General features: G+C 39.9%; 1 protein-coding gene across 3 annotated transcripts; it reads left to right on the plus strand.

Annotated features, from left to right (window-relative positions):
• The first annotated feature begins 1,061 nt into the window (after window positions 1-1,061).
• On the plus strand, window positions 1,062-23,385 carry alpl (alkaline phosphatase, biomineralization associated). 3 transcript variants are annotated; one of them, XM_042406398.1, is made up of 13 exons: window positions 2,593-2,610; window positions 2,751-2,800; window positions 3,790-3,955; window positions 4,463-4,582; window positions 5,865-5,980; window positions 7,718-7,892; window positions 9,599-9,774; window positions 14,274-14,414; window positions 14,573-14,642; window positions 14,782-14,916; window positions 19,369-19,560; window positions 19,665-19,784; window positions 22,614-23,385. In XM_042406398.1, the coding sequence occupies exons 3-13, from the start codon at window positions 3,835-3,837 to the stop codon at window positions 22,877-22,879; spliced, it is 1,632 nt and encodes a 543-aa protein (XP_042262332.1). In that variant the 5' UTR covers window positions 2,593-2,610; window positions 2,751-2,800; window positions 3,790-3,834; the 3' UTR covers window positions 22,880-23,385. The 3 variants fall into 3 exon arrangements, with proteins under 3 accessions (XP_042262330.1, XP_042262331.1, XP_042262332.1); XM_042406396.1 differs by lacking the exons at window positions 2,593-2,610; window positions 2,751-2,800 and adding an exon at window positions 1,062-1,218; XM_042406397.1 differs by lacking the exons at window positions 2,593-2,610; window positions 2,751-2,800 and adding an exon at window positions 1,062-1,153.
• The last annotated feature ends 22 nt before the right edge of the window (window positions 23,386-23,407 follow it).

Below are 23,407 nucleotides of genomic sequence, written 5' to 3' on the forward strand. Positions count from 1 at the left end.
AAATAACTTAAAGCCATGGCAACAAACAAATAAAATCTGCAGCCTCACAGCAAGCTGCCACCTACTCTCTTCCCTACTCCATCTCAACTGATCAGCGACTGGCCTTTTACCTTCTCAGCCTCACCTAACTGGAATGTATCATTTGCTCAGGTTACCATCGAGTGAGCAAGACTGATATCAAGCCTTCAAATATAACTTCTGAACTTCTGTTACTGCTGACTATCACAATTTCCTATGATTACACACACAGCTACGAGTGCACAATGTCATTTACTACAGAACAGTTTTATCCTTTCCACCTCAACTTCCCAGAGCCTAGTGACTCACTATTAAGGGTAGCTGATGATGCACACCTGTTGTCACTACCACTGATTAATCAGACGATCTGCGCTACCATCACAACCCTCAAAAAGAACAAAAGAACAGGACTGAAGCCTTTCAACAAAGTATAACACTGTGAAACACAACATACTCAACTGAAATCTGTATTACATTTGCCCAACATGACTGAAATTAACAGAAAAATTAGACTGAAATGAATGATTTAACACACAAAAACAATATTAATGTTGGGAACCAGGACTTAGTGAAAAGGGAGAGGAGCAACCTTTTCACATTATGACATATAGAGGACACATTATGTTGTAAAATGACTACTTTTACTTTTGATAGCCTACTTTAAGCAGGCCACATTTTATAGATAGGTAGACTACTATACTAAATAAAAATAATTAATAAATTAAATGTAAAATGTGCATGGTGCATTGCAAATTGCAGATATGTTATTAATGTGCAAATTAAATGTTAAATGTAAACAATTGTGTCGTTATTTTTAACTTCAGTAAACATTTGAAACTAGGACTTTTTGTAATGGAGTTTTGTTTTGTTCTGTATATAAATATTTCTATACAGTCAATGGACACAGTATTCAGTACTGTCCTTGCAGCAGTGCATCGGTCGTCAGGCAGGCGGAGCTCTCGGTTCATGTACTCCACTTGCAGCTGCACAGCATCGTTATTTCTAAGGTTTTTTTTTTTTTTTTTCTCCCTCGTGGGATACAGACCTCTATTCTCAGGCCCCCGCAGCAACAGTCGAACAACTGTGGCCTCATAAAAAGGACCGAGAGAGCAGCGACAAGGACACACATTTCAAGGTGAAGGACTGAATGAACTGCACGCACATTTGGAGTTAGATTTCTGCTCCGGAACGATACTTGTAGTAAGTAAAACTACAATACAACTTTTTTTGTCTTGTTCTGTACAAAACAGGTTGCTTTTGGAGAAACGTGCCGTCGGAGTCGTGTATTTTTTTTTGTATTTTTTTTTTTTTGGCATCTTTCCTCTCAGCATCCGCTCTTAGTATTCCTGCGAGTTTATCCTTTAACTGTAGATTTTGGAAGAGAGGGGTATTTGATCAACTGTTGCACCGAGAGCAGGTCTTTTGTGAATCCTGTTTTTCAGTAGGGATTAAATACTGGTCCTTGATGGGATTCAGAAGTATAGTTTTATTTAATTTATACAGGATTTGATGTTGCAAATTCCTGATTGTGACCTGTAAATCATGGAAGTGGGAGATTGTACACGTGCTTTCTTTAGGTTCATGAGTTTTCCTTTAATTCCCTTTAACCCCTTAATGTTTTGGAAGTTACAATAAATGCCATGTTTGTACGTATATCTCATATTGGGTTTTTTAAGGACAGAATTTCAGACGTGGTGTGGACTTTTGCAGATCTATTTGAGGGCTTTTGGACATGAAAAACTTTTGGGAGACTCTACTTTATAGTAGTGCAACCCCATGAAATCAGTTGTTGGAAGAGTAATGATGAATTCAGTTTTTTAGCTAATAAATATCCACACAAACAGTAGTGTCATTGGCCAAGCAATCAAAGCACAAGGAAACGCAGGTTTAAATTTCAAAATTGGGTTTTATTTTCCCCCCAAAGATTCAAGAAATACAAATAAATGGAGATAACTTAGTTAAGTTAAAGAGGTCAAAAGAGTTAAAAAGAGGTCAACAAAACATAACTCTACTGGAAAAAAAAAAGGCTTACAAAACAAGACGTTAACTTGACTAACCAACCTAACAGAATGAGACATGACACTCCTATGTGTGATAATTGGCTTATCAAACCAATTATCACACACAGTGGAAGACAACATAGTCAAGAACTAAGACTCAACACACAGAAATCCGGATCACCTGAGGTGAGCCTCTGCCTGCCTGTCAGCCCTACAGCTCTGAGCACAGTTTAAAATCTTAATCCTTGCGTCCAATGCGTCTACTTGCTAGAGGACCCGAGTGAAGCAACACTTGCCTCAGGCTCAAACAGCAGCTCAGGATAGAGCTGAGGAGGGTGGGCTGAAACTATTGCTCTCTATCTAAAAAACCAGTTTGGTTTGGGCACGCTGGTGCAGTCCAGTGCTCGGTGACACCATGACTGAAGCGGGACTTCACGTGTTACTGACCACTGCCCTGTCTGCCATCCTGCTGGTAGCGGTGGTGGCACTTCTCTGCTTCTTCACCTGCAGACTGGCCGGTTCACTGCCTCTGGGTGGTCCTGGCAACTTCTGATGCCGCTGAGCACAACTGGCCCACTGCATCTGAGGAATGGTAAAAGCGCGTAGCTTCTGGCATTTTTAATTAATGCTGTACCTTGTTGTAATATCCATCAATGTCTATCTGATTGGTGGAGGTGCTTCTTTTTTTTATGTCCTGGTTGGTTCAGTCTTGCCTGTTTCTTATTAAACCAGATGGTGCAGCCTGGCAGCCTGAGCAAGCGGTTGGAGGTGTTGATGATGAGGTGATCTTTGCAAGGAGTTTCATTATAGTCAGTAAGAGCACTGGGAAGGTATGATGCGTGTTTGGTTAAATGACAACAGGCTGGGACTTGATGGTAAACACATCTAACAAAACAGGCTGTCATTCATCATCATATGGTGTTGTACTTAGCTTGCGGTTTGGAGAGTACAACACAAATTTTTGCACACAACCCCAGCAAAAAAGAATCAGAAGCCTCTTGTCAGAATTAAAAGATTTTTGCGATAAAAGTATCAGTATCTTAAGTTTCTTTTCTCATGGTTGGATGTGTCCAGTCAATCATTTAGTGTTAATCGGCTTTGTTATGGCCCTTAAACCTCTCGGTGCTATGGAGCTCAATCCCATTAAAATGACCTTGACTATAAGCATGGGGAAGAAAGGAGGAGGGTGTGGATAATTATAGATGAAAGCCTGACTGGCCAGGACCCATAAGGAGCCCCCGTTGTGACTACTTACATTCACAGCAAGGCCTCCAGCTTAACTTTACGAAGCTTTGCTTTTGTTTCCGATGCAAAGCCTGATGGTGGGCTGAGAGATCCACTTTTAAAAAGGGAGTCCAGGTTCAATAATGCAGAGGCATGTCTTTCCTCTACACAGTTTTGAAAACATGAAAACAGTCTGTTGGTTGTTTTCTAGCCTCCATTCCTAAACAACCTCATTTGGCCTGTTTCTATATTTGAGAAACCTATGACGTGAGAGAGGGGAGTAAGTCCACAAGGAGATCCCACTAAGCAAAGAACCAATACTCCTGTGGAGTTTCCTATTCAACAAGACAAACCTGCGGTTATACTGGTCATTTACAGAGTGTGAATATTTGTAGAGCATGAGCAAGAAATGTGTTATTTGCCTGAATCAAGTGTGCTTAGTCAAGCCATCACAGAGTAAATAAATATTAAACCACTGTGTCAGAGTCAATGTATGACGAGATGACACAGACTTAATTACTAGTGTCCTTTTTTTTTCCTCTTGTAGCCGTGAGGCGACGGCAGACAGGCTTCCTCAGCTTCTCAGAGTTGCATGTTATGGCTGTGTAGAGAAACACGTCAGCCACGCAGAGACGACAACATGAAGGTGACAGCCCTGCTCATCATTTGCGCCTGTCTGTTCTTGGAGTGTTTGGGGAAGCCACAATTCCCTGGTAAGTTCCTGTGTTAGTCTTGGAACCATTTCAGGATTTATCAGAATAGTTTTCCTGTTTTTAAAACATTGGGTGGTATTGTTACCAGAAAATAACAGGAATTCATTGTTTAAAAAATGCTCACCCTACTTCCCTGCAGGAGGTAGATGTGGATTTGTCTTGCAACAACTTGTGTCGTCGCCTTTTTCAAGACTATACAAGAGATGAACCTGGTTAAATGTGTAGATGCGAAATTGTATGTTTCTGTGGTTCATAGAGCTCACATAGTGTGACATACAGCTTACACTTTTCCTCTATGTACACAATATGGGATCAAGTGGATAAGACTTTTGTGTGATCATTGCAAAACTAACACTGAAATGTTAAATAAATTACAGTCAGTGTCAATGCATAATCTGTCCAAATTCACGTAGAACATGTTACATTTTGACAGACAAACCTAAACCTTTATCTATCTGGTGATTCCTTGAACTAAAGCTAATGAGACGTGTTTATTATAATACACAGAACAAGAAAAGGATCCCAAATTTTGGAATGCGTGGGCCCAGCGCACCCTGAAGAACGCTCTGACACTGCAAAATCTTAATAAAAACAAAGCAAAGAATCTCATCCTCTTCCTTGGAGACGGTAAGTCACGACACCATGTTCTCTACATGCTAATGTGTGGCAAGAAATGATGAAATTCCAGCAAAACGCTGCGTAAGTCCACTTAAAGGTAGAAGGTAACCTTGCTGCAGGGGGATTTGATTTTCAGTAAGCTCCTCATTAAAGACCAAAAATTGTCAGTGCAGAGCTTTGACCGCACTTCCTGTCAGTTTTTGTTAGATAAGATTAAGTACGGACAAACCAGCAGAGCCAACAGTTTAATTTAAGCCGAAACTATGCGATAGAGGACGGATATATTTCAGGAGAACATGAATGAGATTTTTCAAACACGCAAGGTGAATAATGAATAATGGGGCCACAAAACAACTGTGCTGCCATCACATCACTGAGCTTGTGTTTGTGCTTCGTCGCTCACTGGTCGCACAATAACTTTTTATCCTCCATCGGGCCTCCTGCTCTCTGTTTGGACTATAGGCACAACATGACATTCTTGCGCAGTGCTGCATGCATGGTCATGTCAGCGGAGTTGGAGAACAACAGGCAGCATCTTACGACTTTTTTTTTTTTTTTTTTTTTAAATTGTTTTTAACTGTGGATACAACAGGAAATGATTGTCTCAGTGGAAAATAAAAAAAAAAAGTTTCTCAACAATTAATTACCAGGAAAGACGTAGGGGGAAAAAAAATGTGCTTAGGGATAGTTCCCTCATTTGTTTTTCTTCCTGTGTACAATACAAGAATGATGTGGTTTACCGCTCTTATACTTTCCTGTGATCATCTTTAATTTCAAGCATTTAGTTTACAAAACCAAACAACAAATAGTCAAGGAAAATTAAATTCACCCACGTGGGGCAGAGGAAAGATTGCTTCCCGAGACATGAAAAGTATAATACACGCTTTCTCCTAATTTATTATAAATAAAAAAAAAAAAGCATTCAGTCTAGAAAACCAAACAACAGAAAGTCATGGTAAATTAAGATCATCTAAGTCTGGCATGTTATAGATTAACTACATGACCTAGAAAGTGAACGTTTTGTTTATCTTTGCTTTTTGTTGTTCTGCCAGTATCTGAAGTTTTTTTAAGGCCCATTCAGGTTGTCAGTCAGATTGGCACTGAGTTGTTAGTTTGGACTAACAGCAGTCATCTCCTTCTATGTCAAAGAAAGCAAATCTTTTGTGTTGCGCGATTTGAGTGAATCAGTACAATGAAAAGTGTTTGTTTGTTACGTGAATGCTCATCCTGTCAACCCCCCTTGAGGGAAAACTAATGCAATACTAACAGTTGACCTGTTTTTGGTGTTAAGGGATGGGCGTTCCCACTGTGACGGCCGCTCGAATCCTGAAGGGTCAGCTGAACGGACAGAGCGGAGAAGAGACACAGCTGGAGATGGACAAGTTCCCTTTTGTCTCTTTGGCCAAGGTCCGACTTGGTTATTATGTCACACAGTATAGCGCAATGTATTGATCTTACTGTTGCCAGTAATGGCTTCCTGACAAGGTCTGTGACCGTAAACAAGGTCATTCATAGTGTGATGTCATACTGGCTGTGTATTATATTACAGAAATGATGAAAAAGCCTACCAGACATTGTAGAGTAGTTTGATTATTTATACCTTTTAGGTATGCAAAACATCAGCAACTATGGCTTTATACTTATCAGTTGAAGTACAAGTTGATATTCTATATTTTCTTACTGTCAACACACGAATCGATCCTACTAATGATTATTAGCTGTGTAGCCATTGCGTGATTTAACATATTGACTAACTTATTGAATGAACAAAAGCACTTTAGTTTATTTTGAATCCTACATACACTGTCCTGCTGCCTAAATACCCCTTACGGCTAATGCTGCTGCAACAAATCTATATTAATCCACAGTTGAAAAAAAAGTTCCGACCCCTTCTGTTTACTCCTGTTTGCATAATGTTTGCTGAAAACTGCAGTGGCCAGCTGTTTTAGGAAATAAACTGAGCCTTTTTTAAAAAAAAAAAAAAAAAAATAGAAAGGGCTTCTCCACATGTCTTCCAAGCAAAATGCCGCTGAATCAGGTGCTTCTTCTTCTCCTTATGCCCTCGTTGACTCTGAAAACACAGTGGCGTTGAAACATCGGTCTGTTTACACTATCAAAGGGCTGAAAATCAATCCATGTGCTCCAGGCTTGTATCCAGGCAAGTATTTGTCAGTTGTTGTTGTTTTTTTTAAATATTTATTACAGTAGGAGCCAAGGGTTGTTGAACTGAAAGACAGACAAGGGTGGAAAGTCAAAGCCCCCAAGTTTCTCGTATTTGGATAAAATCCAAATCAGACTTTTTTTTGGAATTGCTTTGCCTTTACTGGATAGTGGGCAGTGAGGAGGCAGACAAGAAACAAGGGGAGAGAGATGGGTATGACATGCATCACACAGTAAGCATTCGGTTACCAGGGCGTCCCCAAATCCAAATAAGATCTAAAACACTTTGAATCACACTTAACCACATATATGTATCTCTGTTTGGAGATCATAAATCTGCCAACAGAGACGATAACGGATCTGATAAATCTGTCAACCTTTGAACCAATCGTCTTGATTTCCTGGCTCTACTCCATTGCAGCTGAAGCTATTTGGTAACTGCCAAAGTCTTATGCCCTCCAGCAGTTTAGTTACAATAACAGGTCTGTCAGCTAGCTAACAACCATACATAAATTAACACAAACATATATAAACTATCAGCGAGCCAAACGTTTTATCATCATGGGTTCCTCATTCACGACGCTCCCTCACCTGCACAGTTCAGTGCTCTGTGGGAGGTTTTAATGCTCACGTATGTGTCTTAGAGAGACGGTTGCATTTACACCTTTTCAACATCTTGCAGGAATATGTCTGCTGCAAGACACGTGAAGTGTAAAATGGGTTTCAAAAAGCACTGAGAGACAAACAAATGCATAGTTGGTTTTGATTGTGGATTTGCTGACAACAAGAAAAATAAAGAATACTGCCAGCCTCGTCCTTTAACTCATTCACACCTTTTACATACATATTGTATGGAAAGCATCAGCCCAGCGTCATGTGTAAACTAATAACATCCCATCACCAGCATATCAGAATGATCATCAGAATCAGAAACAATCCTTTTTTTGAATCCCAATGACATGTCAACGGCCTTTATCTCTGCAGACATACAACACCAATGCACAGGTGCCGGACAGCGCGGGGACAGCCACAGCTTACCTCTGCGGGGTCAAGGCCAACGAGGGCACGGTGGGAGTGAGCGCAGCTGCTGTCCGATCCCAGTGCAACACCACAGAGGGCAATGAGGTCACCTCCATCCTCAGATGGGCTAAAGACGCAGGTAGAGTGAGATGATATAACACAACACAAGCCGTTTTCCAGGCTGTGTCTTTGTCTATGGGGATGCAGAACTGTAATTTTTTACAGTTGTTTGCAAATTGTAGCGTGCGTTTCAAGTCAGAGGAAGCCTAATTGTGGCTGTGGCTAATGCTGTGTTACTGCAAATTGGGAATACTCACTGGGGTGTCTCAATCGCTCAAAGCAATGACTTTGAAGTGGTTTTGAAAGCGGCGCTTTTAGTACGTGTTTTTTTTTTTTTTTCCACTCTGCTCATTCCAATTTTTAGCTTTGAACCAAAGTTATCTTCTGCAGTTTGTAAGTGACATTCACCTGATCCAAAGGTTTACTTTTTATGTATTCTCATTAGAGACAACAAGGAGTAAACTTAATACTAATTTTAAAAAAAACAAAACTTTTTGCACATCTTTGCTATGAAGTTTCATCTGGTTTTTTTTTTTTTTTCTCACCTTTCTGAACCCTGATGTGTCTGTATCCTTGATTCAAGTGGTTTGTAGTGTTGTTAGTACATATAAAAACAGTTGCACACAGGTGTTTAATTTTAAATTCATCAGTTTAATGTTGTTTCCATAGAGCCAAAAGGCAACATACATCCCACACCTACATCTCATTTAAACAGTTTCAATGAAAATCCTGAAAGATAGCCACCTTTTTGTAAGAGTTCCAATGAATGACGTCTGATTTTCTTTAAGAACGTGCTTCTACTTTTCCTACTTCATGCTGTTGTGCTGTCTGCTTAAGTGCATGTAACGTAACTCCTTAAAGACCAAACAACAAGAGGCACAGAAGAAAAGGAGACAGAGATATGGAAGGAATGAATACAGTGGATTTTCTGAGGGCAAAGGTTGGGGATAAGTTAGAGGTGGGTTAGGGTCAGGGTGTGGGGTTCAGGGGTCACAGATAATGAGAGATCCAGTTAGTCCTCAGTGAATATGGCAGGCAGCGGCAGACCTCCTTTACGAAGCAAACAGAAATGGAGAAGTGATCATTTTATGACATTTTAAGACAGCTGGTTCCTAATTTATTGTTACACCTCCAAGACACATAAGGAAGGGAGAAATGATTCAATAGAAATGTTATTGAGGTCAGGGCTGAGCAATCTCAGCGTTTTCTTGTGGAGAATTTGACTACACAACCGAATCAAAATGTATAATATTATGATATCCCTAAGTGGAAAAAAAACAATTGATTAGTAAACAGACCATCTGATTTTAAAAACAAAAAAACTTAAAATTTGAAGATTAACATTTGCCAAGACAAAACATTTGCCTGAATCATAGCCACTACTGTTGTTTTCATTTTTTTTAAATATTTTCCTAGAATTCCAGCAGAGAGCAGTCGCAACTCGCAAGTAGAGATGTTTTTCACATGATTTAAAGGATAGGTTCAGACTTTTTCTATTTCAATACACAATATTCACATCATGCCCACATGTACAATAAAAGATTTATTGTTTGTTTGTAATCATTCCTCCTGTCATAACTGGCTGTTCTTGTTCCATGCAACAACGCACTCTCAAGTTAAGCCAAAACTAAAATGAGGTAGCAGTCTGAACATCTTCCAAAGTTACGGCCACGGTTTAATATAACATTCCTTCTTTGTATCCAACTCTGCAAGAATACACTTTCTGGTGAAACACTAAAACTGAGCGTGTGTGTGTGTGTGTGTGTGTGTGTGTGTCCTCTGCAGGCAAGTCAGTGGGAATAGTGACTACGACTCGTGTCAACCATGCCACTCCCAGTGCTGCTTATGCCCACAGCGTGGACAGAGACTGGTACTCTGACAACGAGATGCCAGCCGAAGCACTGCAGGACGGCTGCAGGGATATCGCCAGACAACTCTTCGAAAACATTCCCAACATCGATGTGAGTCAAAAGTATTTATTGTGATCAGCGCTGAAACGACGATTTGATTGATTAGCCGATCCACAGAAAAATAATCGGCATAAGTGAATCAAACATTTCCTTGTTCCAGCTTCTCAGTTGTTGCCTTTTTGTTTTTCTTTGTCTTATGATTGTAAACTCAATATTGTTTGGTGTTTTAAGTGTTGGTTGTTCGTAAAGATTTGACTCAGGGGCTCAGAACAACCGGACAAAGGAGAGGACTCTGTGGAATAGTCACGCTTATACCACGGCCACTTGCCAACAAAATGCCATATAATCACATCTAAAAATACAATCTGTTAATTTTCACTTTACCTGGGCCTCAAAATTCTTGCCATTTGTGTTCCTAGGCAACATCTAGCTAAACTAATTAGCTAAAGGTATTTTACTGATTGCTCTCAAATCTTGAACATAACCTACCTCACTGCACAGTATTATTATCAATCTTACCAGTAGACGTCCTGTTTCATGGAGTTAATGTTACTCCCGTCTCCCTCTGTCTCACACAGACAGACACATTAGCTCTCCTTTGCTGTCTCTCTCTCTCTCACTGGCAACTTCTCCGCACCTTTTTTTATTTTCTGTTTAGTTTCAGTCACATGTTCTCTCCAGTCCTCTCTCCTCTGCAACAGCTGCTCAGACCTGCAGGCTACCAGCTTCACTGCAGCAAACCTCCTTTCTTTCCTCCTCCTGCCATTGATTCAGACATTCAGATTCCCACAAATAACACATTTTAAATGAAATATGCATGGTTCTGACTTAGCAGCTGGTTAGGATTAGGGTTAGTTTATCTATCTATCTTTCTTTGGTTGTTATTGGTGATGGTTACAACCAGTTCCAGGCTCTTATGCGTCACCACATAGAGTTTAGCACTGGTATGTTGATTTATAACTGCAAACTGTTATGAAGAGTGAAGCGGTGCAGATGGACCCGAGTGCAGGAGACTGCAGGCAACAGGAACTTGAAGAATAAATCTTTATTCAAGACTCAGGAACAGGATACAGGATTACAGGCATTGAAAACCAAACAGAACAGAACAAAGGATCCAACAAGGCTGAACTGAAACACAGGACTAAAATACTAACTGAAAACCTCTCTGACTCTGCTGGTAATGGTGACAGGTAGCAGCAGTTGGGCGGTGTGCTGTGTGTGCTGTGGTTTTTAACTTGTTTGATTTGTCTTGTCTACTTTTTTTTTTTTAACTGATCAGCATGTGACAGAAGCAAAAATGACTCACCTTTGTTTGACTGGCTTCCTCCTCATTTTAATGCTTTTGTGTCACTTCTTGTGCGGACTTTGTGAATACCGGGAGCCTCTCCACTATAGCCATGAGTCCCCCCCTGCTTCCCTGCAACTCTTGTGTGGGCACCGTAGATCTCTTGACAGCCCTTCCCATGTAGATCACCCAGCTGGATCCTGCTGTGGGGGACAAGGCCGCTGTCTGATGCCCCTTCCCACGGGGATCCTTGCCAATGTCCAGCTATTCCGAAAAAAGTTGATAGGCTTCAGGCAAATGTCAAGTTCCTGATGGAGTATAAGAGCACTTGTCATCTTGCTTTAACGGAAACATGACTCGAGGAACAAGACTCACAGTCCAATCTGGAAATCGAGGGCTTTAGAATACCATTTCATCTTGACAGAGACTCCACAGTGACTGGTAAATCACTCGGTGGGGGCTTGTGTCTCTATCAACAAAAACTGGTGTAACACTGTGATTGCTAAGGAGACACTGTGGACCCCCGACATTGAACTCTTGTCTGTATCCCTACATATCCTTAAAAATTGTGCCGAACAGTTGGCAGGTATATTCTTTTTTATTTTCAAGTTGTCTCTCCATCTCCACAGGGTTCCTTTATGTTTGGAAGAAATCCATTATTGTACCTTTGCCAAAACAATTCTGCAAAGACACTTAAGGACAACAGGCCTGTGGCACTTAACGTTTCTGGTTATCAAATCACTTGAGAAGATTGTGAAGGATGAACTTCTGAAGAAAATGCTGGCAAATTTGGATCCGCTTCAATTTGCTTACAGGTCTGGCAGGGGGTGTTGGCGATGCGACAGGCACCCTACTTAACATGATTCTGGCAAAGACTTTTGTACATCTAGTTTTTATTGATTTCTCCTCAGCTTTTAACTGTATCCAACCACATATTTTAAGCAGAAAGGTTAAGGAGAATCCACAGCATTGATCCTGGCCTGATATGTTAGCCTATGGACTTTTTAACTGAGAAGTCACAACATGTGAGAGTTAAGTGTTTTATCTGATGTTGTTTTTTCCTCCCCCGGATCGTCACAGGGGAGCGTCCTCTCGTCTCTTTTATTTGTGTTGTACACAAACAAAGTGCCAAAGCCAATATTTGAGGCGTCATATCCTCAAGTTTGCAGATGATTCAGTGATTGTGTCTCTCCTCAGCAGTGATGACCCTGATCATGACCCTGTAGTGGCAGGATTCACAGAATGGCACAGCACGTCCTTAAAACATCAATGTGTCTAAAACTGAAGAGATGACAATAGATTTCAGGAAGAATCCTATGGTCATCTCCCCTGTGTTAATTAATGATCAGGCTGTTGAAGTTGTGCAGCAGAACAAATATCTTGGCACTGTATTTGATGATAAGCTGACCTTCGACCCTCATGTGGATGCTGCATGCAAAAAAGCCCACCAGCGGATGTATTTTTATCGTAAACTTTGTAGATTCAATGTGAACAACACTTATATGAAAATGTTTTATTGAATCCGTCTTGAATTTCTCCTTCAGCAGCTGGTATGGGTCACTTGCCCTTAAAAAAAAAAAGAGAGAAACAGGCTGCATAGTATAGTCAAAGTGTGCAGCAATATTGCAGGCACAACCCTTAATGATTTGACTCTTTTGTATCAGGTTAGGACTTGAGGAGGGCCAAGTCAGTCCTGGCTGATCTTAGCCATCCCCTGTCCAGGGAGTTGCTCCCGTTTGGCTGCAGATACAGTCTGCCTACATGCAGGACCAATAGGCTTAGGAATTCTTTTGTTCTGGCTGCCATCGGCCTTTTAAACAATGCATTGTTGTATTTATTGCCTTTAATACTCCACATGTTTTGTTGTATTTATTCTTTTGTGTGATGGTTGTGTGGTACTGCTGGCTGTACAACAAATTGTACATATTAGGGATAATAAAGATTTCCTTGAACTGACGAGGAGATGAGGTGCAGGTAGGGAGATGGGCGGAGAAGCTCAGGTGAGTAGAGTGAGATGTTGGAACAGGAGAACAGGCAGGGAGCTGATGGGCTGAGGGGAAACAAGGGGAGCAGGGCAGGGCTGACGAGACTGATGCAGGACAGGTGTGTAGAAGGGCAGAGAGAAAAGCAGGCTGGAGAGGAGCATATGAACACAAGAGGAAAAACAGAGCAACAGAAAACCAAAAACCCAGAAACACAATCTTCTTCATAATAACCCGACAACACTCCAACCTCTCTCATCTGTAATAAACAGAAAACCTAGCTAGCTGGTTAGCATGCTAACCTCAGTAGATATCTTTGCAACACAATACATGTAGGTCTTTGGCGTAATGTCAAAACTGTTATTTCTTCACAAATTAAACAGTGGCTTCTAGCGTTACTTTAATTTTTTAAAATATCATCCATGTTGCTTGTCTTACACCTACAAACAAGGTTTTTTTTTTTTGTTTTTTTTTTAAGGGAGTTGGGCATGAGCGTTAAGTTCAGGGTGTGGTTTCAGCGCCTTCAGCGGACACGCCTCCAGCATTTCAGAGCTTAGAATACTGCATGTTTTTCACGATTATGAAACCTAATTTTTTATACTTGGCTATTTTTTTTAATCATTCTTATTTGGCTCGGTGGTTAATAACACATTTTTCTGTGGTGTGGAAAAACTCAGAACACATATTTATTATTGCTTTGCATGCACTTTAATAACTGAGACAGAGTATAAGCTGTGTGTGTACAGACCAGAATGAAAACAAAGACAGACTAACTTATATAGGCAACTTAAATAATTATCATGGCAGATAGTCTCCTTTAAAGGTCCAACTCAAACAAGTCTTCTCCCACACAGTCCAGTCTAAACAAACTGGAGGACTGGTGGAGAACGGCAGCTAGGAACATAGAGCCAGACAAAAAAACAGTTACAGGACTCCAATTATACTGTCCAGTTCCTAAAAGTTAATCCATACTTTCCAGCAAATCAGAAATGGGAATTTTCTGATGATGAAAATGATGTTTCACTGGAAAGTGCTCAGAGTATCAGGTGATTTGGCTTGTAGTGACCTAGAAGATGCACACATATGTAACAGATACTTTGTCGAACATCTACTTGTCACTTGCTAAATACAAACACTGATTTATAGTGGTTATAGTGTAACCAGTACTCAAGCTGATGATGATGTTCTGTTTAAATTGTTGCTCTATAATACACAGGATCATTTGGTCCTAAAACAGATATATGACTAAGGTTGTATTTTTCTGTTCTGTTGTTGCTTTTCAGGTGATTATGGGTGGAGGGAGGAAGTATATGTTCCCCAAAAACCAGTCGGATGTAGAGTACCCTGGCATGGCGAAGCACAGCGGCACAAGAAAAGACGGAAGAAACCTGGTGCAGGAGTGGATTGACAGGATGAAGGATAAAGTAAATTCCTCCCCCTCGTCTCTCTCTTTGCTCTTTTCATTTCTCTGCAAGCTCTTTTATCTTTCCAATTACATTTACATATTTAGGAGTTCAAAGTGTTACAAGTCGCACTGTGCTTTACATTTGTGTCTTTTTTTTTTCTACCTCTAACTGTGCAGAAAGGCCATTATGTATGGAACAAGAAGCAGCTCTTATCACTGAACCCTAACAACGTGAATTACTTACTGGGTGAGTCTTGAGTCTTGTGGCATTATGAAACTCTCATTGAAGTGTAAATGAAGAGCCATGTGTGTATGCATCTGCTGTAGGCTTATTTTCTGTGTGTAACATCCTATTTCTCCCTGAACCGTGCTTTGTGTTGCATCAGGTCTCTTTGAACCTGGGGATATGGTGTATGACTTGGAGAGGAACTCTGAGACTGACCCTTCACTTACAGACATGGTGGATGTTGCCATCAAGATCCTGAGGAAGAACCCCAGTGGATTTTATCTGCTGGTAGAAGGTGAGTTGGTACCTCTGTCATGGTTGGACAGTCGTCTTTTGTTATCGTGATGATTTAATAAAGAGCTGTAAGGTTTACTGAGTTAGTTAAGTCTTAGTATGTGTCTTAGACATCGCAATGTGGACAGTGAATGTCCCTTAAGGTGCGAATACAAACTGAGATTGTTGGGCTGATTATAGTTATTAAAGCCTGACTGGTACAGGATTTTTGAGGCTGATACTGATATTGATATTTGAGAGTTGAAAAAACCTGATAATACTGTATATCTTCTGATATTAATTTTCTTTACACAACCACTAACATAAAAGAAACATTTTTGGATGAGGTTTGCTTTAATTGTTTTTTTAAAATTGCCACTAAGGAATGTACTAGGCAGTTGAAAAATATATAATAATAAACTTTAGACAAAATATAGAATGGAGACACGACATATCTTTGGCATTTCTATACTTTAATTTCCAGTTATTTATTGGTAGACATACACACTGATACTGATATATCTGCAATGTCCGACTTGTCTTATAGTTATTACTTTATATGGTTTGTTTGACGACGTCTGTTACAGTCTAGGCCAGCTGGTGTTGACAGCTGTGTGTGGTATTTAATGATTTGGCTTGTTTGCCTTTTGACACAGTTGCTACCTAATCTTGTTATGTGTTAGGTTAGATTGTTAAAGGAGTATTTAAATTGTTTTTGGAAAAACACAGTTTCTTTCGGAAAGTGACATGAAATTTAGGCGAATCTCAAGTTTGTGTACAGAGCCGGAGTTGGAACATATAGTTGGCTTAGCATAGCATAAAGACTGGAAGCAGGGGTAAACAGCTAGCCTGGCTCTGTCAAACACAGGGGTTGGTATGTCTCTGTAGAGGTACAGTAACAGTCACAGAGTTGTATATAGAGTGAACAAACAAGATACAGTGTGTTAATTAGTGAGCTTTAGAGGTGATAGTGTTTTTTTCCACTTTGGACAGAGCCAGGCTAGGATGCTAAGTACTGTAATATGTTGGTGTCACTTTTCAACTGACTGCATTCATGATCCAACACAACAAGACATGATTACTGTTGTTCTGTTACAAAGGTCTGATGTGACTTGTACAGTTCCTCAAAAATGAAGTAAGGTCATGGATGACTGCTGACTGACAAAGGAGACATGACACAGGCTGTGGTTCACTAACAGTGCTATTGAGCATGAATCCATTGGCACACTTATCATTCAGTTTCCAAGTAAACTGTCCTTCAGACCTCTAAATTCTTTTACAATGTGCAAGTTTTAAGATTATTTTTTGGCATTTTTTGACTTTATTGGACAATGGGCAGTGAAGAGTCAGACAGGAAACAAGGGGAGAAAGAGATGGGTATGACGTGCATCAAAGGTCCCTGACTGGAATCGAACAAGAGACGTTGTGGTTATGTCGCAGGCGCAGTAACCCTTCGGTTACTGGGGCACACCTACAATGAGGGCACACCTTATCATCAAATACAGTGCCAGCATGAATCTGAATGAATGAATGAATCATAGAATGACTCAATATTATTTCCGTAGCTCTGGAACTCTATATTACGACATATCACTGAGTAGCACTTACACTCAATAAAACATCCGCATTTAGAGTTAGTTCAAAGGCAAGTATTTCTCCAGTCTTCTACCATGCTGCCAACTTCCCTTCACTTAATTGTCGCTTCAAGGGAAAATGTATTTTGCAGCACTTAATAAAATACAATGAGAAAGATATAACATTCGGTAACATTCACGCAGAATAGATTGGAAAAACATAAAAGCCAGAAAACATCAAAGCAGCCAATGACTCAGAGGCAGGAGAGAAGTGGACAACTATGTTGGAGGCACAGAATATAAAACTGCACATATCAGCTATGCAAAATACTTTTTGCTATGAAGGAATTTTTATTATCTGTTGCTGTTTATTATTCTAGGCAGCCTTTGTAGGAGAGTGTTGGTCTTATCATCATCATTGTTGGGATGTTCATACTTTATTATTTAATTACCTCATTATTGGGGGCACCACCTCCTTTTTGGTTAGGATTTGTTAGTGCCAGGAGGGAGCACTAATCCTTGTTCGATTTAATTAATGAATCAGCCTCATAATCGTAAGTTCTTGTCCCAAACAGTGACCTCTGTTTACTGCAGCTCAAAGAAACAACCAAACACTTTTAGGATAAATGAAGACATTTATTAATAGCTAAAAGTCTTGAGGATACATAATAAAGCATAGATAATATACATAAAATAACAAATAAAATAAAATAAATAAATAAGGTCTATGAATGATAATAAAAATAATAAAGAAAATTATTCAGTGGCTCGAAGTGCGCGACTCGAGGCTTAACGTATTGCATCGGGGAATGCTAAGGTAAATAAATTATTTTATGCCTAACTGTTGAGGTGTCTTGTCGTGGTAAAGGCGTCATCTTGGCAGGTCCAACATTGTTTGACGCAGCATCACTAGCAATGTTGCTGTGAAAGAGCCCAGATCAGCTGTGGGCTGTGGCGCATCTCAGTGGATGCAGAGGCATTGAATGCCGGTAAAGAATCGAGCCGTTTCAGGCTGCTCTGGAGAGAGCAGTTTCAAGTGTTCTTCTTCTTTTTCTGCTTCTTCTTCTTCAAGAATTTAAGTTGCAGATTCAGGCTTTTGGTTGTCTTGTAGTAACTTAAGTTGAATGTCGAATAAAGTTTAGTCTGACTACACTCAAGTCTTCAGCGGCATCTACTTCAAAATAAAATACTGAACGCGTTTACTTCAAATTAAATTACTTATTAAATTAAATGGAAATATGAGACTTAATGTTACTAATAAAACAAAACAAATTAACTTGTTGCAATAAAAGGTTAACATGGATATATTTGGTTGAAAAACAAATAAAAGAGACGTCTTAAGAGTTTTCTTGAGTTCTTGGAGGCCAGCTCAAAGAGGAATCTCTCTGAGGCTGTTTTTATAAGTTAGAATAACACGGGAGGAGCTTTGGGTGTGTTCTAACGGATTTCGCACCGAATTATTGATGAATATTCAATTTCTTTGTTCTAGGTGCTTTAGGTGTGGTTGGGCCTCATGAAGTAAAGGAATTTTTTACATGCAAAAACTCACACTTCAAGTCACTGTTGCCTGTTATTTCACATAAAAGCTGTAACACATTCTTTTCATAATGTCCAAGCATTCATGATATTTCTGATTAATAACGGTCCTGTCAGCTTGTATCATATTTGTAAAACCATTCAAGAAACAGTTAAGCAGTTTACATGATTCATAATAAATCAGTTCTTCTAATAACAAACGTTAACCTTCATATTAACACTTCATGATGTCTAAGCATACAACCGTCATTGATTCAACTTTCTCAAACTACCTACACATCTTAAACCATCTACTGAAATAAAGTTTAAAACTATGGCGAAAGGAAATAAAGTTAGGCAACACTTATGTGATAAGATTATTATTAACAATGAGAGAAAACTTTAAACTCACATCCTTCAAATATTATCTTTACATTATTTTAGAAACTTCATTTTTTCAACACAACTACTTGTCTGATTTAACTACTAGAATATGATTGTCTATGAGGTTAATGGATCACAGGTTAAACACTTATAATACAAATACGTGGTTATCAAACATTCATTAACTCTTCACATAAGGGAATTTAACTCTTGTCAATAGAAGATAGTATGGTTACCTGTTGTATAAAAGGTTAATAAAATCTAAGTCTTATATCTCTTTAGTAGATAGTCATACATATATGAAAGTTATACCATTCTTCTTGTATTTACATGACAAATAACATGATATAAGTCGCATAACGATCAGACATTTAATTTACATGGATTTCAGGTTTGCCTTAGATTTGAAAGGGGGCTTCACAAAGTCTGCAGGAATTTGGGTTAGATTATGGCGTTGTTGATAAGAGTCTGTCTTCCCTCTAAGGTGGGAGTAGTTTTCCCCTGGTCCAAGTGGCCTTTAGGGTCAGTTCATGCTTTTAGTTTGTGTCATAATTCAACTTATCGAAATGGTTTATAAGGAGGTCTTTCCTGTCAGTCTGTTGAGCATCACTGATCAAACCCCCACTCAAAAGGTTACAAAGATCAGTTCTGCAGGCCGAGGGTGCGCTCATACAAATTTAGGAATCCAGGGAGTCTGTCTCTTATTTTCCGTAAGAATCAAAGATTAGTTAACACAATCAAAGAACAAGCGGTTGTCGTCCTACGTCATTGTTATTGGAAAAAGTACTGAAAAATCTGTGAATGACCAATGTCAACAGAATGTTAGAGTAGGCGCAGGAAGTTTGGTATTGATAACAATGTGTATTTGAGTATGTTGAAAGAAGCACGGTTACAGTCAATGGCTGTGGAGGGACTGACAAACACCTGCAAGTATGTCAATGATTGTTTAGTCAGACTGAGAGAATGAGACCACTGACTGGTATTGTTTTCCTCTCTATCAGGAGGACGTATCGACCACGGACACCATGAGGGCAAAGCCAAGCAGGCTCTGCATGAAGCCGTGGAAATGGACCGGGCCATCGGCAGGGCAGATCTCATTACCAGCATCCATGATACGATGACCATAGTTACTGCTGACCATTCTCATATGTTCAACTTTGGAGGTTACACAGCCAGAGGAAACACAATTTTTGGTATGTAATGATGATGTAATAGGAGGTCACATACTGTATATTTGTACATTTTCAGTTTCATTAAGTTGTGATAATAAAGCCAAATACTCTGTCTGCATCCACAGGTTTGGCCCCCATGTTGAGTGATGTTGACCAGAAGCCCTTCACCTCCATTTTATATGGGAACGGACCTGGTTACAAAATTGTCAACAGTGCAAGGGAGAACGTCTCCACCATTGACTACCGTAAGTGAAATGATTTAACCACCGGATTTAGATATATTCTATCAGGAGCAGGGTTAAGGCATTTATGGTGGATTTTCACCCTTTATGTCGTTGCATCTAAAATAAAAAAAATAAATTAAAAAACCATCTATAATCTTAATTCTGTCCACCTTTAACGTTATCCGTTCTAGGGTTTATATAGATCAGTATGTTAAATGTTGAAGTATTCATTTTAGCTGTGCAGCCATCGGTGTGAAGTCTGAGGTCCAGATGGGACCTCCCATACCCCCTTTCCACCAACTGGAACCTAGTGCTGGTGCTGGGCTGGTGTTGGTGCTGGTTGGCTGTTGGTTCAACTAACGAACGCTCTAAGAACTGCTTTGTTTTTCCACGGGCTAGAGAGCCAAGCCATTATGTAACTGTACACGCCTCCAGTTTCCTAGCAACACTAACTTCAAGCACTTCACACTCTAAGATAGTAGGTGGTGGTAATGCACCATAACAGTGGTTGCCACCCGCCATAAAATGGAAAAAAGCAGAACTTCAAGCACAACAGCAATGGCGGACTACATTACCATCCATGTACATCACAGCTTTATTTTCTCTGGTAGATACTGCATACTGCCTATTAAATGAATGATTAAGTATGCCATTACCAGCAGACTGATCACACTGAAGTATACTCAAGCAAGAAGGACTGTATCACATGACTGACGGCTGTCTCGCCCTGTGTTACACCATATTTGGGGACCCATCAGACTGTGTGACCTGCAGTATTGGAAGAAGTACTCAGATCAGGCTGTGACTGATATATTTAAATACTGCTTATGCATTCATACTCATCAGTATTAATGATGTACTTTGTTAAATGTATTTAATACATCAGATAAGTTTACTTAAGTAAAGGATCTGAGTACTTCTTCCAACTCTGCAGGTCACACAATCAACCAATGCGGTGTAACACCAGCCAGCGGCTCCTTCACAAAAGGTGTTATTTGGATAAACTGACCACATATTAGGAATCTACATACTTACTTTCTAACCTGAAAAAATATTAAAACTTAATAAAGTGACATATTAATAATTTTTAGCCTGGCCCAATATCTCCACCACAATGGCTGAGATTTGTTTTTGGTTGGTCACGATAATCCCGCCCCCAGCCCCTGATGTAAGTGGTTCTTTCTTCAGGAATAACAAAGAGTTGGTGTCACTCTGGAACCAGTTTTCCTGGCCAAGAGCCGGTTCTTTTGGCTGTCAAAACGCAAAGAACTGGTATGAGATTAGGCACTGGCTCTGAACCGGTCCTCGAACTGCCTTGGTCGAAAAGGGGTATTAGCTAGCAGCTAGCTGTTGATTGTCACATGATTGACTTGCAAAACTGAGTGTGCAGGCAGAAACTTCAATGTAAAAGCTCTCAAACTAAGATTACAGACACAAAATCCTGTTTTCAAGCACACCTTTATGAACGATATAAGATTCCATACAATAGACAATACTACAGTTTTAGTAAAGAATATGACACTATAAGAGGCATTGCACTACCTTCACATGTAAAACAAGCATCTTTCATTGGAAACAACTGAGAACACTAACAGCAAACTAGAGTAGATCACAGAATAACATGTACAGGAGTTATACTGTGTAGTCACGAGTTAGTTATACTGTAGTATAAGTTTCAGAGGTTTGTCTTGGATTAATGCTACATAACTAAGATTATAAGGGTGGATTTACAGTTAAAAAGAACCTCCTTATTTATCTTACACTGACCCTTTATGAAGCCCCTCATTTCGGCCTCGGTGTGAAACAGGCCATTTTAGCTCCTGTCTCTTTAAGGCCCCCCTCGTGATAAGCCCACTCTGTTCTGATTGGTTAGCTTCCTGCATCAGAGGCTATGTCAACCATGGATGTATTAAGAAGAACTAGACACTGGACTCAAAGATGGCGTCTGTTCATTCCTATGAAAGTTGCTCAGTGGCACATGAAGCCAAAAAATCGACTTCCCGCGGTAAAGAAATTACCCAGATGTTGCTCATGCTTCCTGATTGTTGGGCCCATATAGAGCATGTGCACTAGAGACTTCCGCTGGCCGACGCGGCTAACTTCCGGTTGGCTCTCTGCTCTTTTTAATGGGGATAAAATAATTTAGTCATGCAGCTCTTCTAGACTTTCCAAATGTTATTGGACCGAATGGATCAAATTCTGATTCTGAGTAAAACGAGTCATATGCAGGGGTTGTGACTCTCAAAAAATGTATTCATTGATTTAGCTGCTCTTTTTCCAATGATTGTCTTAAAGGGGGGGGGGGGGAATTCTTTTTGGGCCAGTGTGCATCACATGATGGACCTGGAAGTTGTAATTACATGGTTTGGCCACTATGTCAAATTGGCCTCACAGCCCGGCACTGTTCCTGTGTGCTCGACGTCAACAGACTATGAATAGTAGGACTATAATAACTATATAATAGTAGGATTACTATCTGAAATATGCAAATGGACAATGCAAACAACGCATGGGAAAAACCTTAGCAACAACTGTAGCAACCAAGGCTCCGGAATGGACGGCTGTTTATGGGCATGTACAGTGATCTGACGTCAGCTTGTCGACAAGGTAGTAAAAAATGTCACAAGCGTTCAGAGCAGGCTGAAGCCCTGGCTTTTAACTTGCAGGGAGCATTTCTACATATGTTAACCTCACGTTTTGGAACTTTGACCATTGTTTAGCATCAATATCTGACATCATAACTATATAGATAACAGAAAATCACAAAAAGCATAATATGGCTGCTTTAATGTCTCAGAAGTTAAAAACAATAATATCTTTACATCATCTCCCTGTGTTCCTTCCTTTCAGAGGAAAACAACTACCAGGCCCAGTCAGCTGTACCTCTGAGCATGGAGACTCACGGAGGAGAGGACGTGGCCGTGTTTGCTAAAGGTCCGCTGGCTCACCTGCTACACGGGGTCCACGAGCAGAACTACATCCCCCACGTAATGGCATATGCAGCCTGTATCGGCCAGAACAGGGAACACTGTATGTTGCAGGACGGGACAGCCGGTTTACGCCCCGTCCTCTCTACCATTGTTGCCCTTCTCACAGTCACCCGAATTCTGTGCTGACCTCCCCCAACAGCCCTCATCCTGTTAATAACCCTGTTTAAACCAGTCATACATTTCCAGATTTTGCTGTTCTTCTAATTTACTCTACACCTTTTTCATCATGGGACCACTGTTTAGACACTTGACCTGTTAAACCTCTTTGTTAATGTAAACCCTTTAGGTTTGAATAGATACATTGGCTTTGCAAATGTTTGATTATGTTTCAATTTTTAAAAATGTGCAGATAACAAAATCTACCTCATAAGCTTGCAAAAGATCTCTCATGTAATTATGATGTGTTCAAAAAGAAATTATATTTCAAAGGACAGATTTTGTGCCGAAACAAGAGGCAATTGAATGTACAGTATAATTGACACAAAAGTAAAAGATATCATGGATAATTTGTCAAACACCTTGTGCATACTTACAAATAGCACTGAAAAAGCCCACCTACCATCATCTGTGTCCAATAACAGAAGTTGTACAATCTCTTAACCAATAAAGGAAATGTCTTCGTTTTCTGATAATCTTTTGTCTTTTTTGCTGCAA

Source organism: Thunnus maccoyii, chromosome 3 (genome assembly GCF_910596095.1).
Source record: "Thunnus maccoyii chromosome 3, fThuMac1.1, whole genome shotgun sequence".
NCBI lineage: Eukaryota > Metazoa > Chordata > Actinopteri > Scombriformes > Scombridae > Thunnus > Thunnus maccoyii.